The sequence below is a fragment of the Gopherus flavomarginatus genome, chromosome 1 (genome assembly GCF_025201925.1).
Source record: "Gopherus flavomarginatus isolate rGopFla2 chromosome 1, rGopFla2.mat.asm, whole genome shotgun sequence".
Lineage (NCBI taxonomy): Eukaryota > Metazoa > Chordata > Testudines > Testudinidae > Gopherus > Gopherus flavomarginatus.
The window spans coordinates 4,957,612-4,975,012 of record NC_066617.1 but is presented as its reverse complement, the minus strand read 5'-3'; the positions used below and the strand labels follow the sequence as shown (position 1 = coordinate 4,975,012).

The 17,401-nt window shown below is 46.9% G+C and overlaps 2 protein-coding genes across 2 annotated transcripts in view; both read left to right on the top strand.

The window, feature by feature from the left end:
- LOC127039688 (outer dense fiber protein 3-like) overlaps nucleotides 1-17,401 on the top strand; it is a 264,021-nt gene that overhangs the window by 112,616 nt on the left and 134,004 nt on the right. The gene's annotated exons all lie outside the window — the stretch shown is intronic.
- On the top strand, nucleotides 10,589-13,535 carry LOC127039639 (outer dense fiber protein 3-like; the record flags this gene model as incomplete). Its single annotated transcript, XM_050933444.1, has 4 exons — nucleotides 10,589-10,682; nucleotides 12,294-12,415; nucleotides 12,606-12,746; nucleotides 13,461-13,535. Coding segments are annotated over 4 exons (432 nt in total), but the record flags the coding sequence as incomplete, so codon positions are not given.

Below are 17,401 nucleotides of genomic sequence, written 5' to 3'. Positions count from 1 at the left end.
AAATATTCCTGATAGATTTAACATGGCCCACACTTTCCATGGAGGTACCTATGGCAAGATACGCCAGAGCCACATAATCCCCCATAACCATAACCGCCCGGGTAACCTCCTAATCCCCCATAACCACATAATCCCTCATAACCATAACCGCCGCCATAACCAGCGTATCCCCCTAAACCATACAATCATCCATAAAGGCCTCCATAGCCATACAATCCCCCATGACCGAAGGAGCCCCTGAAAGCAGGTACGACCACAGGTGAGGGTCTGATCACCACTTCAGAGTCAGGGCACTGCCTAAGACATGGCTAGTTGGAGCTGCCAGTAACTGGACTGGGTCGGGCCACCCCGCCTTCTGGATAGCACAGGCTGGAGAAAAGTCGTCTTTCTGGATGGAGGTAAACCTGAAACACACAACAGGGACTAGAGTCAAGAGAAGGTACAAGAGCTGGTAGAAGAAAGGCTTCAAAGCTCGGTGCGGCCCAAGAGAGAAAGAAAGAGTGGACTATGTCTATGTGTTCATGGCCATGTCTTTCTTTCTACAGCCTCTTTCTACACCTCTTGTCCACTCGCACTAAACTTCCCTCCCAACCGGTCCCCTTGTGCTCCTTGAAATGGCTTGGTCTGAAAAACATTGACTGGAATAAGTGTCACTATTTCTATGCTGGACTCCAGGGATTCTGTGCCCATTTTAGACATTTCTCAAAGAGAACATTACCGGGATAATGGTAATTGTATCCTTTCGTCTGAGGATTTAACCTCTGCAAGCAAACCAGTTGAGTCTGGTATCCCAGCGTTGTTCTTTGAGTTTCCAAAGCTTGTGAGTCAACAGTACTTGCCAACCAATACACAGAAAGCTTTAATTTTCTCCAAAGAAATCACTAAGGACAAGCTCCTCAGTTGGTGGGTTCAGGTCCACTGCGTTCCATGGAGGGACACTAAATTACACCATCTGAGGAAAAGCACCTTCAATGGGTATTTCTGCTGAAAAGAGCATAAGAATTGCTAGACTGGATCTCACCACTTGTCAGCTTAATCCATTCTCCTGTCTCCAATAGTGATCAGTAACAACTGCATCTGAAGAAAGTAAAAGACCTCCGAAGAGTCTTTTCTGGACTAACCTGGGAAACTTTCTTCCTAATATGGCTAAGTGAAAATGGCTAAATGACTTTCTAAAGCTTTAACTTTCTAAAGTTATGAAAAAGATTTCAATACCCTAAATCTATTTCCAGTTAAGAGGAAATAGTTTTCCCAATTGCATATGTTGCTCTAAAATAAATCATGACTCCACCAGCTCCTGTAACTAAATCACTACACAAGATAATTTTGGAAGAACACCCTGATCCTTGATTAATATCACCATGACTACATGTAAGACTCGATTATCCCTGAAAATAACCCCTACTGTCACATCCTTAGAGTTCAAAAGCGATTGAGTTGAACTGGACTTACCCAGTTCAATGAGGAGCTGAAGTCCAGAGAAGGGTGTAGAAGAGCCCAGAGTGATGAGTGCTTTTACATGGTTCGTAGGACTACCTGGAGGTTCTGGGATGCTGTTTGTGGAGGTGGTTGTAATTCATTACCAAATAAACTTGATTGTCTTGCAAAATCCTCCTTTGGATGCAGCTGTTTTCCTCAGGAGTTGCGATTCTAGGCTGAATCTGAGCCTCAGAGGGCATGACATGCATGTTGCACCCTTCATCTTTCTTTCATCTTCAGATGGTACTGGCCAACTGCATTCCTCATGCTATTCCATTGACATTATTGCCACTTCAATGAGAATGAATATCAAGGTGATTCTGAGCAGCGTCAGTAGCACAAATGGGTGCGATGAAAGGAATCCAGTATGGTCCTTGCCATTCATGCTGGCTATGGTTCAGGGCATTGGGCAGTTCATTCTAACCATGCCAGGAAGGAAGCAGCCATGTTTCTGCATTCTCAACGGCTCAGACCCCCAATTGACTTTGAAGTTAATGGGAGTCATTCCAGTGCCCACGTGCATATTTCTTGTCAAGGCCTTAAGTCTGAATTTCACCCTTTGGCTGGGGGATGATACGATGCCTATGAACAACTTGAGTCCAATTTTTAACTTCCAAACTGAGTCTTAAGAGGGTCTCAAGTGCAGTATGGCCTTTTGTGATGGCTGTCTGCGCGGGGATGAATCTTTCCTTATGGTGAGTAATACTTGCCCTAACATTGGACCTCCCCTTGGGTCACCAATGTTGTCTCAAAGGGCTGCCTAGAGTAGATTTGCTCCTAGGTCAAGGGAAGGGATGGCAGACAGGGAAAGGAAGCAAGAAGGAAGAGGTGGCTGTGGGGTGAGATTTGACATAAATGCTGCACAGCCACAGGGCATGTTGCAGAAGAGATTCCTGCCAGAATCCGAATGTTATTTAAAGTGTGACAGATATCCCCAAGGGCAGGGTTCATATCCAGGGAACGAGGCAGAGGAGTCTGCCTTTGATTATGAGGCCCTGAATCTCTGTGAAGTTGAAGCAACTGTGCTGATTTACACCAAGGGGCACCTTCATTTTCCAGTTAAAATATTTCAAAAACTACCAAATGCAAAACTACATTCAAATGAAAAGGAAACAGCCCCAGATTGTGTGTCTCTAAGTTATGATGCGCTTAACAGAAGGACAAGGGAGCTTGGCCTCCATTTTGTTTAAAGTGACTCTATTACTCAGTGCAGAGGTGTCTAATCTCCACAACAACCTAGTACTCTTCTTAGAATAGAACCCTCTGCAGGTGTGAAACACCAGTGAGCGTTTGTGAGGGGCTTTGAAATCTGGAGTTCTGAGGACCCTGAAGAGCTTCCAGCCCCAACGCCCTGACTCTCTATGACTGAGAGGTGTAGAAAGAGAGGGAGGTAGAGATGACCTGGGGGTCAGTAGCAGGACCAGAAGTAGAACCCAATACTTCCAACTCCTCCTACCACAGGCAGGGCTGTCACTAGGGAGCGGCGAGGGGGTCAGATGCCGAGGGTGTAAAGCTACTAGAGTGCAGAAATGGGGCAGGTCAAGTGTAGGGGCCTCCCCTGTCCCACAGGATCGGGCCCAGCCATGTCCAGATGGAGCTCAGGGTTCATGGGCCCAGGGGCCCAGACAATTGGAGGCTCTCGGGAACTAGGACAGTGACGGGGTGGCAGGAATGGTGCTGAGTGCTGCTTGGGTCCTACGGAGCATGCTCATTGCTCAGTAACATCTGCTGAAGCAGCTGCGCTTGCTGGTGATTGAAAAGGTTAAAGGGTGTGTTACGTTATTGATATAAACTGGGACCATATAGAACATAGGTTTCAACCAAGGTCCTGTAGTGGCGCCAGATCTTGTGTAAAGGGGGTCATCTAAGGTGTCTATGACCAAGTTATGAGTTACTGATTATGATTATGCTGTCTGTATGTCTGTATCATTTTGTAGTTGAAGTTATGAATATTGACTGTATACTGTCTGTATTTCAAACTTGTGCTGTGTTACTGCGAGAGATCCCAGACAAGTGGGTGTTAGCTCTGCTTAGCCTGCTTGATGGCTCATTAAGGACCATCAACTACACAACTGACCCATTGAGAGGAGGCAGATACGCCTTGTGACTCAGCAGGGTGTGCAGAAACTGGCCCATGTGACTCCAAACTCCATTTTGCTGTAATTTTCCACAGTAAGAACAAAGAAGTGTTCTTACACTTGGAAGTGCCTATATAAGCTTGTTGCCTCATCTCCATTTTGTCTTCAGTCCTGCTTCCTACCTCTGGAGTGACTTTGCTACAAGCTAAAGCTCTGCAAAAAGGACTGATGACCCATCCCAGCGAGAGATGTTCTCCAGAGACTTGATTTGAACCTGCAGTTTACTCCATCACTGCTACAAGCCTGAACGAAGAACTTTGCCATTACTATATGGAATTGATTCCATTTAACCAATTCTAGCTCTCATCTCTATCTTTTTCCTTTGATGAATAAACCTTTAGATTTTAGATTCTAAAGGATTGGCAACAGTGTGATTTGTGGGTAAGATCTGATGTGCATATTGACCTGGGTCTGTGGCTTGGTCCTTTGGGATCGAGCGATCCTTTTTCTTTTACTGGGGTGTTGGTTTTCATAAGCATTCATCCCCAGGACGGGTGGCACTGGTGTTGACACTGGGAGAGTGGAGTGTCTAAGGAAATTGCTTGTGTGACATGTGGTTAGCCAGTGAGGTGAAACTGAAGTCATTTTTGTCTGGCTGGTTTGGTTTGCCTTAGAGGTGAAAAAAACCCAGTCTTGGGCTGTGACTACCCTGTTTGAGCAATTAGTCCTGAATTGGCACTCTCAGTTGGGTCCTGCCAGAACCGCTTCGTCACAGTGGCGTAGTCGGCAGGATCCACAGAACCAGGTCAATTAAGCTTTGCGTCAGAACCCCACACTATCTAAATTTGAAATTTGGGATTGAGAGTTTGGTTGGTTAAAGAGCAGTTGCAATGGATGAGCAAAGAGCATATGAGGGTCTTGACAAAAAAGCCCTGGATGATTTGTGTTCAGAAAAGGGGATAAGCTTTAAAAAGAAAGCTACAAATTAAGAACTGAGAGATCTGCTAATGGCCGGTGATCAGGAGGCAGGAGCACAGCCCTTACCTGATACCACAGAGACTGCAGAAGCAATTCGAATGAAAGAGGCAGCGAATCAACAGTAATTCGAGCATGAACAGAACCTAGCAGACCTGAGATTGCTGGAAAGGCAGAAAATAGCTGAATTAGAAAGAGAAGCTGCTGAAAGACAGAAAGAAGCTGCTGAGAGAGAGAAAGAAGCTGCTGAACGAAAGAAGGAGGCTGATGAGAGAGAAGAAAAAGCTCATAAGGGGCATCTGGAATTACTGGCTGCTGAGGAGAGAGCTTGACAGATGGAACAGGAGACGGTCAGACTGCAGCTCCAAGTAATGGAAGAGCGGAGAAAGTCATCGCCACCTGGTACTCCACATACCCACAGCCAGGAGAAGAACTGGGAAAAGATGTGTCCCATTTACAATGATAAGGAAGATATAGAGGAATTCGTGTCCACCTTTGAGCGCCTTTGCAATCTGTACCAGATCCCCGATGAACAGCGAATGGTTGTCCTGCTGACCAGACTGACTGGAAAAGCAAGGGAGGTATTTAATGATTTGGGGGAACAAGAAGCCTTGGGTTATGGACGGTTTAAAGATTCTGTGTTAAGGCGGTTCATGGTTACTCCTGGTTCTTACAGAGTTAAGTTTAGAAAGTTTAAGAAGTCTAATGATTGTACTTTTGTAGAATGTGCTCATAAGCTAATGGGTTTTGTTAAAAAGTGGGTGATGGGAGCAAAGGCGCATGGGAGTTTTGAAAAGCTGTTGGATTGAATAACTTTGGAACAGTTCTTAAACATTATGCCTGACCACCTGAGAGCAGCTGTGTGTGATAGGGACCCCGAGTCAGTCCTACGGGCTGCAAAGATTGTGGATGCCCATACCCAAAATAGGGCTCAGGAAGGGTATAAACCCCAAGGGAAAGTAGTCACCATTCTCCTCAGTTTAAGAGGAGGGAAGGATTTAAAGGTAAACCTGGCCCTGACTCTTATAAGGTGGCTCGCGGGAGCGCAGAGGGTGAGAATTCTCACCCCAAACATAAACAGGTTACATGCTATCACTGTGGGATGCTTGGCCACCTAAAACCAGATTGCCCAACCCTAAAGGGCAGCTCAAAACCAGCAACCCCAAAAGCCACAGTAGATGCCAATTCCATTACTCTGAGCACCCAGGCTGAGCCAAGCCACAACAGCACCACTTTAAGTCCAGGGGCAAGCAGAGCAGTGGCTAATGCCAACCCCCTCATCTCCGGTGCTCTGGGAGGAGGGGATCAGCTCACCAGCTATGTCAGAACTGAGGCTTGGCAGGAAAGTGAGAGGTTTATTATGGAGGCAAAGGTCAATGGTGTTGAACGCGTGGGATGGCGGGACACTGGCTGGGGTGTAACTATGGTCAAGGGACATCTGGTGAAGCCAGAGGACATGTTGCCGGGGGAATATGTGATGGTAGTGGCACTATCTGAGTACTCTGTGGACCTGCCAATGGTTAGAATCCACCTTGAGTGGGATGGCTTTAAAGGGGACGTGAAGGCTGCAGTGCGGGATTTAATTCCGGCTGATGTTTTGTTAGGAAATAACATACGGGGGTGCCTGGTCAAATGACTGTGGTGACCAGGTCACAGAGGAAGTTTGGGTCTGTGGCAGATGCCCTGACTGATGGCAGTGAGGGGGACAGCGAACAGACAGAGAGTGTCTCTCAAGATGAATCAGGTGAAGGTTTGTCTGAAATGTCAGAGAGGGTTCTGAATTCAACCAAAACCCAGGGTGACTTCATGGTGGTTCAGCAAAGTGACGTATCTCTAGAGAGAGCCAGAAATGATGCTCAGAATTAGGTCCCAGCCAATGAAGAAAGAGGCAGATTTTTTATGCAGAATGGGCTGTTGTATAGGGAGCCTCTCAGGGGAAAGAAGAATTCCCAAACGGCGGCTCGCAAACAGCTTGTGGTACCGGAGAGTTGCCGCAATGAGTTGTTAAAGTTGGCTCATGATGGTCCATTTGCAGGACATCTGGGTATAGGCAAAATGTGTGACAGGCTGGAGCAAAATTTCTACTGGCCTCACCTCTTTAAGATGGTGAGAGATTACTGCGAAAGCTGTAAACTGTATCAAAAGCATAAGAGGTTGAAGGGACCTAGCAAGGTGCCCCTCCAGTCTTTGCCCATTATAGGGGAGGCTTTTGCCAGAGTGGCTGTGGATATTGTGGGGCCATTCCCAAAACCTTCCAAGAATGGGAAAAAATACATCCTGGTACTGGTAGACTTTGCTACCCGATATCCTGAGGCTGTAGCCTTGGCTAACATTGAGGCAGAGACAGTGGCAGTGGCCTTGTTCTCTGTTTTTAGCAGAATGGGTTTTCCCAAGGAAATACTGTATGATCGTGGGTCTAACTTCATGTCTGTGGTTTTCAGGCAGTTGTGGGAATTATGTGGGGTGAAGCACCTGAAAGCTGCTCCCTACCACCCCCAGACTAATGGCCTAGTGAAAAGGTTCAATGGGATCCTGAAGTCTATGTTGAAAATGTACATGGATAGATGCCAGAATGACTGGGATGTTCTACTGCCATATCTATTGTATGCATACAGGAGTGTACCCCAAGAGTCTACAAGGTTTGCTCCCTTTGAACTGCTCTACAGAAGGCAGGTCCGGGGGCCCCTAGATTTGGTTCATGACTCATGGGAGGGTCAGGTGGAGGATACAGAGCAACCGGTGGCTGAGTATATGGCTCAGTTCAAGGAGAGTTTGCAGCAGATGATGAAGTTGGTTGAGCAAAATCTGAAAGAGAGCCAAGATGCTCAGAAAGCCTGTTATGACAGAGATGCTTAGGAGATAGCATTTGAAATAGGGGGTATGGTGTTGGTGCTAGATCCTGTCCGGAGGAACAATATGAAGGATGTTTTGACTGGATCCATGGAGGTAGTGGAAAGAATTAATGAGGTAACCTACCTGGGTCACAGGGTGGGCAATGGGCGACTGCGCCCTGAGCCTTCAAAGGTGGAGGCCATTAAGAACTGGCCTATCCCAAGAACTAAGAAACAGGTCCAATCATTCATTGGTCTAGCCAATTATTACAGGAGGTTTGTTCAGGGATTCAGTGACATTGTTGCGCCCATCACAGACCTAACGAAAAAGGAAAAACCAGACCGGGTGTAATGGACGGAGGCCTGTGAGCAGGGATTTCAAAGCATAAAAAGTGCTTTGGCCAAAGAGCCTGTGCTGGCCAGCCCAGATTTCAAAAAACCTTTTTTGCTATGTACAGACGCTTCCAATATTGGGCTGGGGGCAGTGCTAATGCAAGAGGGGGCGGGGGGTAAGAGGCATCCCATGGCATACTTGAGCAAAAAGTTATCCCCCACTGAGCAAAATGACGATACTATTGAGAAGGAATGTTATGCCATTGTCTGGGCTGTCAAGCAACTTAAGCCCTATTTGTACAACCAAAAATTCACGGTGTTGAGTGATCACGCCCCTCTGGTCTGGCTGCACAGGGCCAAAGGTACCAACTCCAGGTTGCTGCGCTGGAGTTTAGCCCTTCAAGAGTATGAAATGGACATAATCCACATAAGGGGGAAGGAAAATATTGTAGCTGATGCATTGTTCCGAATAGGGAATCCTTAGGATGCAGTCAGAGATGTCTGTGTCATCCCTTCCTGCATCAATTTTGCGTTGGAGGTATGATGTTATTGACATAAACTGGGACCATACAGAACATGGGTTGCAACCAAGGTCCTGTAGTGGCACCAGATCTTATGTAAAGGGGGTCATATAAGGTGTCTAAGACCAAGTTATGAGTTACTGATTATGATTATGCTGTCTGTATATCTGTATCATTTTGTAGTTGAAGTTATGAATATTGGCCGTATACTGTCTATATTTCAAACTTGTGCTGTGTTACTGGGAGAGATCCCAGACAAGTTGGTGTTAGCTCTCCTTAGCCTGCTTGATGGCCCATTAAGGACCATCAGCTACACAACTGACCCATTGAGAGGAGGCAGATACGCCTTGTGACTCAGCAGGGTGTGCAGAAACTGACCCATGTGACTCCAAACTCCATTTTGCTGTAATTTTCCACAGTAAGAACAAAGAAGTGTTCTTACACTTGGAAGTGCCTATATAAGGCTGATGCCTCATCTTCATCTTGTCTTCAATCCTGCTTCCTACCTCTGGAGGGACTTTGCTACAAGCTGAAGCTCTACACAAAGGACTGATGACCCATCCCAGCAGGAGATGTTCTCCAGAGACTTGATTTAAACCTGCAGTTTACTCCATCACTGCTAGAAGCCTGAATTAAGAACTTTGCCATTACTGTATGGAATTGATTCCATTTAACCAATTCTAGCTCTCATCTCTATCTTTTTCCTTTGATGAATAAACCTTTAGATTTTAGATTCTAAAGGACTGGCAACAGCGTGATTTGTGGGTAAGATATGATGTGTATATTGTCCTGGGTCTGTGGCTTGGTCCTTTGGGATCGAGAGAACCTTTTTCTTTTACTGGGGTGTTGGTTTTCATAAGCATTCATTCCCAGGACGGGTGACACTGGTGGTGATACTGGGAGACTGGAGTGTCTAAGGAAATTGCTTGTGTGACTTGTGGTGTGAAACCGAAGTCCTTTTTGTCTGGCTGGTTTGGTTTGCCTTAGAAGTGAAAAAACCGCAGCCTTGGGCTGTGACTGCCCTGTTTGAGCAATTGGTCCTGAATTGGCACTCTCAGTTGGGTCCCGCCAGAACCGCATCGTCACAGTGTCGTGCTCTCTTATTTGTCAGTGTCTGATTTTGCAAAGGGACACCTTTCTGTTTAGCCAAAGTGAGCAGAGATGCCTCATACTTGTGTGAAGAGTGCAGATAACATCTGCTATGTTTGTGGTGAAGTGACTTTTGCATCACAAAAGCGCAGTCTAACCACTATGGTTAAGAAAGCCTTTCATCTTTCTTTTGGCTGCAAAATTGGAGATCGGGACAAGAGGTGGGCCCCACACATATGCTGCAACACTTGTGCAACAAATCTTCGCCAGTGCTTGAACAGGAGAAGGAAATCTATGCCTTTTGCAGTGCCAATGATTTGGAGAGAGCCAACAGATCATACCAGCAATTGTTACTTCTGCATGGTGCCTCCAGTTGGGAAAGGTGTGTCAAAGAAGAAAAAGTGGACTGTGCGTTATCCAAACATTCCATCAGCTATATGCCCAGTACCCCGCGGAGAAGGACTGCCGGTTCCTGATGCACCAGAATCCTTCTCACTTGAGTCAGACGAGGAAGAGGAAGAGGATGAAACTTCTGGTCCTGAACCATCAGTGACACAGGACCCACATTTTCTCCCATCCTCCTCCTCTGAAGCACACCTCAGAACACAAGATGAACTGAATGACCTTGTCAGGGATTTGGAACTACCCAAGAGTAAGGCAGAGCTGTTGGGCTCCAGACTACAGCAGTGGAATCTCCTGGCAGGCTCTCAGGGCAAATGGAGCCCATCAATGCTTGCAGACTATTGCTGGACAGTGACAAGAGATGCTCCATTTAATGAATACAAGAGACAAGCCAAGAAGCGCCAAGTAGACACTGAATAGGACTAAACTATGTACATAATAGTTTTTTGCCTTTTGTTTCATAATAAATTTTATTGTTATAACCCTTTTGCTGATTTTTAAAGTGTTACATAAACAGGACAGGTGAAATATTATCATGTATAGCAACCATAAACACATGAAAAGACCTAGGTTTACAATTTATGATTAAAACTCTACTATCTATACAATAGACATAGACATAACATGTAAAAACTTAAATATCTTAGAAACAGTAGCCAATCAGTTGTTTTAATTGTCATATTTGAATTCAGCACATCAAAATACATAATAAATATCACATTTTATCTCTGAAGCAGATGACTTCTCAAAAATTGTAGACCAGTGCTATCAGTGAGCTCCCAGCTGCTTCAGTCCACGGTTTGCCAATCAGTGTGGTATGGGGCGTGTCCCCCCTCTCCATGCTCCAATATTATCCTCCCTCTTTGCTTCAGGTTGATATTCTCCAGAGAAGGCAGGGAAATGGACCTATCGCTCTGCGCCCATCTATTCGCTCGCCTCGCGCATGAAGGAGTTTGCGAATGACCAGACTCCAGGTAGGAGAGCTCATGACCTAGCTCCTGCCCCCATCGCCCCACTGCATCACTGGCCAAACACCTCGAGGTTCCCAGGCACAAATCAGTGACCGATGGCTCAGACATTTGTCTGGATTTGTCCCCATCCTCCCCTTCCCATTCCCGGGAGCTCTGGCTCCCGCACGTGCCTATCTCCACACCCAGGGACCGTAGAGCCAGTTCACTGCTTTTCCAGCCTCTTATCCGAAGTGGGTGCTACTGGGCAGGGTGGCAAGAGACTGTCAGAGGGGGGGATCAACCCACTGGTTTGGGGTGTGAGTGGACCCCGGAACCTGGCAACTGCTACTGAATGCTGAACAGAGGCCAGAGCCGCTGGCTACCTGAAAGGGGGTCCAAAGAGGATGGATCTAGACTGTTCTCAGTGGTACCAGATGACAGAACAAGGAGTAATGGTCTCAAGTTGGAGTGGGGGAGGTTTAGATTGGATATTAGGAAACACTATTTCACTAAGAGGGTGGTGAAGCACTGGAAGGGGTTTTACTTGACTAACTTAAACTTAAAATTCAAACCTAATAAACAAAGTAAGAACAAAACTTAGGGAAACCGAGCTCTGCTTAGTTTTTTTTAAACTTAAAGTTTCAGAAGAACAAGTGCAGCCTCCTAATAGTAGTAGTTCTTGTAGCTAGATAGACTCGCTAGAGATCAAGTAGAAATAGAATGGAAGTGAGAATGACAGAGCAGAGCGCTGTAGCGAGGTGAGTTACCTTTTCTACAGGGCACATGTGCTGGGGGAAAAAATTATGCCCAAAGTTTACTTTTTAGCCACAAAATGTTGGGGTGCGTTTACCCCATAGGCTAGTATGTTTGTGCGTATTGATGACATGTACATACACACAGAAGTGTCCTTGGGGTGCACCAGTTAAGTTTGTGGGTACAACATTGAAACCCCCCTGTGCCATTTTCATTGTTTATTGGTCTAGATAAAAGGTCACAGACATTGGCGGGGGTACTTATCTACTTAGGTAAAAAGCTGTAGGTTCACTTTAATTTTTGAGTAAAAGGTTTTATTATCGATATGCTCACTTTGTCTTACCTTAACATACAGGAAATGGCCTGTAGGTTTTTTGCATTACCACCAAACCTACTTTAATATAAATTTATAAACCTATTACAATGCATCAAACACTTAAACTATAAGAAAAAAAAATATATATATATATGCAACCAAGCAGGTTAGTCCTATAGGCTACACTTCCTCGTCTCATCTCACTCCTGCCCTCCCCACCCCTCCCCATTCTCTTCTGCCCTCAGCCCCCCGAGCCCTGCCCCTCTCCGTCTCACCTCACTCCTGCTCTCCCCACACATCCCACCCTTCTCCTTCTGTCCTCACCCCCAGTGAACCCTGCCTCTCCCCAGTCTCACCTCACTCCTGCTCTCCCCACACATCCCACCCTTCTCCTTCTGTCCTCACCCCCAGTGAACCCTGCCTCTCCCCAGTCTCACCTCACTCCTGTCCTGCCCTCCCCTGCCCTCCCCCGCTCCCTAGAGCAGCCCTGTCAGATTTCTGATTTGTCCAAAGTGGTGGTTGAATGTCAGTTCTTTCCCTCGCTGACCCCTCTTCCCCCATCCCAGGGCCTGCCGCCTACGGGCTCCCCCCAGTGATCGGGCCCAAGGTCGTCGGCAAGAGCTCTGCCCCAAACTATTCCCTCCTGGGGCGCAGCTTGCTTGGCAGCTTCTATGAGGACCTGAGCAAGGTGAGAGGTAGCCGCGGAGCTGGGGAGGGGGGTACTCAGATGGAAGGGGGTGAGGGAAGGGGGTGGGGGACACACTGGCGATGGGGAATGGGGGTGTAGGATGCCAGCTGGGTTGTGGCTCGGCCTGCTTGGGGGGAGCACCCCTGGGAATGGACTGTTGGCGACTGAGCTCTGCTCTCCTTGTGTGCAGACGCCAGGGCCCTGTAACTACCGTGTGGTGGAACCCAGCGTGTACAACACCCGGGCCCCCCAGTACAGCATGCTTGCCCGCAACATGCTCCCTGGGGACAACACGCAGAAACCAGGGCCCGGGGCACACAGCCCGGAGAAGGTGAGGTGGGGGCCGGGACCCACACACACATGGGCTCACAAGAGTTGTTGTGACAGGGAGGTGCTGAGAACGTGTTGGCTGGGGGAGAGACTGGAGATCTCATGGAGAGATTTCCCTGGCAGTGAACAGCCCGTGTGTGTGTGGGGGGGGGGGGGGCGATGCAGTATGTGTGGGGGTGATGCAGTGTGTGTGTGGTGGGGGGTGATGCAGTGTGTGTGGGGGGGTGATGCAGTGTGTGGGGGGGGCGATGCAGTATGTGTGGGGGTGATGCAGTGTGTGTGTGGTGGGGGTGATGCAATGTGTGTGAGAGGGTGATGCAGTGTGTGTGGGGGGTGTGATGCAGTGTGTGTGAGTGCATGTGTGTGTAGCGGGAGAGCTAAGGTCTCACACAGGATTGTAGTCATGGGGGATGTTGAGATCTGATGGGGGGGCACATGTGTGTTTATAACATGGGGGGATGTATGTGTGGGATGTAGTGTATGTGAGAGGGGGGATGCAGTGTGTGTGTGTGTGTGCGCATGTGCGTAGTGGGGGAGCTAAGGTCTCATGAAGGATTGTAGTCGTGGGGGAGCATTGAGCTCTGATGGGGGGGCGGGGGGAGTGTGTGTTTCTAACGTGGAAGCCAGGATCTCCGCAGGGTGCCAGCAGGTGCTGGGGGGAGGAGCTGAGATCTCATGCGCTGATCCTGCGGTGCTCTGCTCCCTCTCCCTGCAGTACGTCCAGCAGCGTGGCCAGACCTTTGGGATCCGCCACTCCGACTACCTGGCTCCCCTTGTCATAAACAGCTAAGGGTTAATGTCTCTTTCACCTGAACCACCTGACCAGAGGACCAATCAGGAAACAGGATTTTTTTCAACTCTGGGTGGACGGTAAGTTTTACTCTATCGATATGCACAATTTGCACCATTCCTCTGCTGCTGGGCTTCCTTACATCAAATGTGACGACCTTCACCTCTTCAATCTCCTTCCAATGTCGTTCCTATAATCCTGGAGTTTGGGTGCAGGAAGGGTTTCCAGGCTGAGGTGGGGGGTTGGGATGAAGAATGGTTTACAGGGTGCTGGCTCCAGGAAGGGTCTCAGCGCTGGGCATTGGGATGTGGCCTCAAGCCGAGCAGCTCTTACCTTGGGCGGCTCCTGGTTGGCATCACAGCGAGGCTAAGGCACCCTGCCCCCCACACCCCTGGAGCCTCGCTGGCCACATATAGGAAGAGTGTGGGGCCAGGGTAGGCAGGGAGCCTGACTTAGCAGCAGCCCTGCTGCGCCATGAGAGAGCGCAATTGACTGGGAGATTCTCTAGGATTGAGCAGTCCATCACCATGGACCAGTTGGTGACCCCTGATCTAACCTAATCCTCCCTTGCTGCAGATTAACCCACGTCCCTAACAGGGAGCTGTCTCTTTAAGAGCTCTCTGGTGTGGGCAGGGTGGATAGGAGCGAGTTGTGTCTGGGTCGTTGTTGCTAGGCAGATTTCGCACTCCCCAGCCAGAAGCTTCTGGAATTGGTTGCGGTCGTTTAGGGGCTGCTCCAATCGGTTCCCTGGTGCTGGGATCAGACCCCATGAGGGCAGCAGTCAGGGCAGCTGCTTTGTGCCAGGCCCTGTGCTCTGTGCGGCAGGGAGAAGCTGGGCCCAGGAGCAGGAAACAGGCTGTTTGCTCAAACTTGGAAGCATGTTGCAGCAGGTCAGTGATTTTGTTACAACCCTCCAACAGGGAAGCCTGAGGAATGTAAATTACAGGGGAAACTGGGAGGGAAAAGTAATTCCTTTTATTTTAATTATACAGTTTGAATTTTTTATTTTAGCCAAACACTTTTAATTAAATTGTCTCAATGTGTGTGAGTCACCAACTTTTCTGTAAATGTAATCGTAGGGAAGAGTCATTTATATTTTGCTGTTTTCAGTTTTGCATTGACTTGTAACAGAGTTGGGTTTTTTTTTAAAATCTATATACTTAATGGGGTAGTTGGTTAATCAGTTATCTGATTGGCTAACAGTGTTTTCAGCAGAGGAGGAGAATGAGTCTGCCTGGATTCCAACGGAAGATTCCTGAAAACAATTGGAAGGAAGATGTTGCTTTTGACTCAGCAGACTGTGTAGATTTAGTGATCAGAGACTTTAACTGAGACTCCAGAGAAGTCAGCCTAAGCTTTAGGGAACCCAAGATCCTTTTCAGCTATATTACCACCTAACCAGTTGTTCCCCATTTTGTAATTGTGCTGTGATGCTGGTAAACCAAGTGTCAGCTGAGAACTGACAAACTCACAGCTGGAAGCCAGGCCAGTTCACTTGTGTATAAGTATAAATGAAAGTGATTGTTCAATATCTAAGAATCTATTTGGTGTTTAAACATCCTGACAACTAATGGGATGGTGCATGCATTGTTTTCACTTACCTGTACCCAGTTAGAAGGTAATAGCAAACATTTACATTGTATATAGCCCTGTAACTAAATCACCCATCCAATGAGAAAGAAGGCTTGTGTAATGCAAATGAAGAAATTTAACGGGAAGGTGGGAATTCTTGTGCATTTGAAGACAAGTGGTCACTGTGTGTGCTGATCAAAGACCTTAAATGCATCCTTCTCCCTCTGCCAGAGAAGGAGCCCACATCAGTAGTGACTCCATGAGCTTCTTTATCTGAGAAGAAACTATAAGTATGGACACAAGGGAAAATTCTTCATCTCTGGACTGGTTGGATTCTCACAGGCAGAATAACCAAATGAGAAGAAGAGTTACTCTGAGGAGCCTGAAAAGACTTTTGGGAAACTACCAGTTTCCCAAATCTCTGCTGCCTTTAGGAATTCTAGACTGTGACTAACCTGTACATATATTTTTATCTGCTTTAACATCTCAATAACTCTCATTCCTTTCTCTTAGCTAGTAACTTTAGTTAGTTTAGTGTCGAATTGACTATCAATGTTATCATGTGAGATCTGGGATGCAAATTGAGCTGGGTGAGTGTGGAACTAGATACAATGTGACTATTTTCTTGATTTTTGCAGGAAGTCACCACCATTTAGCACACATTCCAGCTTGCCGGCAAGGCAAGACAGACTGGAGTGTGTAAGAGGACTGTCTGTCACTCCATTGTCAAACTATTATAGTACTTTGGAAATTTCACACTTGATACTTATAATTATAGACATAGCACCAGCTAGGATCTCTGCCCTGGTTTTTGACAGTCTACCCTGAGGACCAGGAGTCTCTCCAGACAGTGTCTCATGTGCACTGGATTTTTTTCCTAAGTGAAGTACTTTGCACTTGTATTTACCTTTCTCCTTTTCCCTCTCTTTAATCAGAGTCTGCTGATGGCTGCTCTGAGAAAACCGTCTCTCTGTCCCTGCCTCCCTCAGGTCTTCAGCGAGAGCCTGCCCTAGAGACCATCTGATCACCTGCAGAGTCTCGGGCTCCTCGTTCCCCAGCCACATGCAAGCAGGGCAGATGACCAGGAGAACACCCCGTGATGGGTTTGGTCACAGAGACCTCCTTGGGATTGTCGTCTGATTTGCTGAAATTAGCTTTGATCTCATTTTCCCTGTCAGCTTGGGACTTCCAGAGCCCTGTCTTGTTGAGCCAGAGACACTAGCCTGCTGCAACCCAGATCCAGCGTCTGGTCTATATCCCCAAAGCTGCAGACTTCACTGAAAACAGCTCAGCAGCTTATTTGTCTCAAGCCTCAAGCCATGCAGTTGCCAATGTACCTCAGTCCAGTTCCATACACTTCAATGATATTCTGTGCCCTACAATTATGGAGAGGCATTTTATGCTGTTCAGGTTAGAAGAAATCCTGGCGAGGGTCAATTTTGCACTTTGAAATCATTCTAATTCTGGCTGAAAAACTTTGTCGGAGAAGGGACTTCCAGAATGCCCTAGGTTGATCAGACTTGCAATTAATCCCACTGCAATCTGACCATTGAAGAAGTTCCCCTTAACTCAGTCCTTTTCTTTATTAGCTGAAGTCTCTCACAAGACCCAGTTCTCTTGGCTGCCCATGCATGGAGATGCAATGGCTGATGGTTCCCATTGATTTCACTGTATATTAGATATGAGCAGCTGAAGGTGGAGGTGCAGAAAGGTTTTCTCTAATCCAAGGAGGGTAAGGTGCCTTCCTTCAATCTCAGATGGATGGAACTGTCCTCCTTTACGCTGGTTCAGCATCTACCCTTCAACTGTCAAATATATATAAATGGGAAATGCAAAGTTTCATTGAATGAAAATCAAAGAGCCCCAATTTCAGAGGCTAAGACTCATGAACTGAGCACTGGAATGACATCTGAGACCTTGACATGCATCTTTAAAGAGAATCTCATCTTCATTATTGGAACATTTAATCCCATTAAAAAGTTACTACTATTATAATAATATATATATATTACATCTCTTTGGCCTTATAAAACATGATGTGTGTTTGTAAAGTGCTTTGAAATGCTTAGATCAGAGGACACTTCAGATGATCCACCCTGCATATTACAATTATATCTGTTTACCATGGCACATTTTAGTGAAGGTCAGACAGGGAGTGATTGGCAGAGTCAAAAATGAACCCCCACTTCTTCAGTGGCATCGTCTAACATGTCTACTCCTCTAATACATTACATTTCATGGCTTCCAAATAAATCACTCACCTGAGAGCAACTCTTAGAGAGGCTCATTCTGGA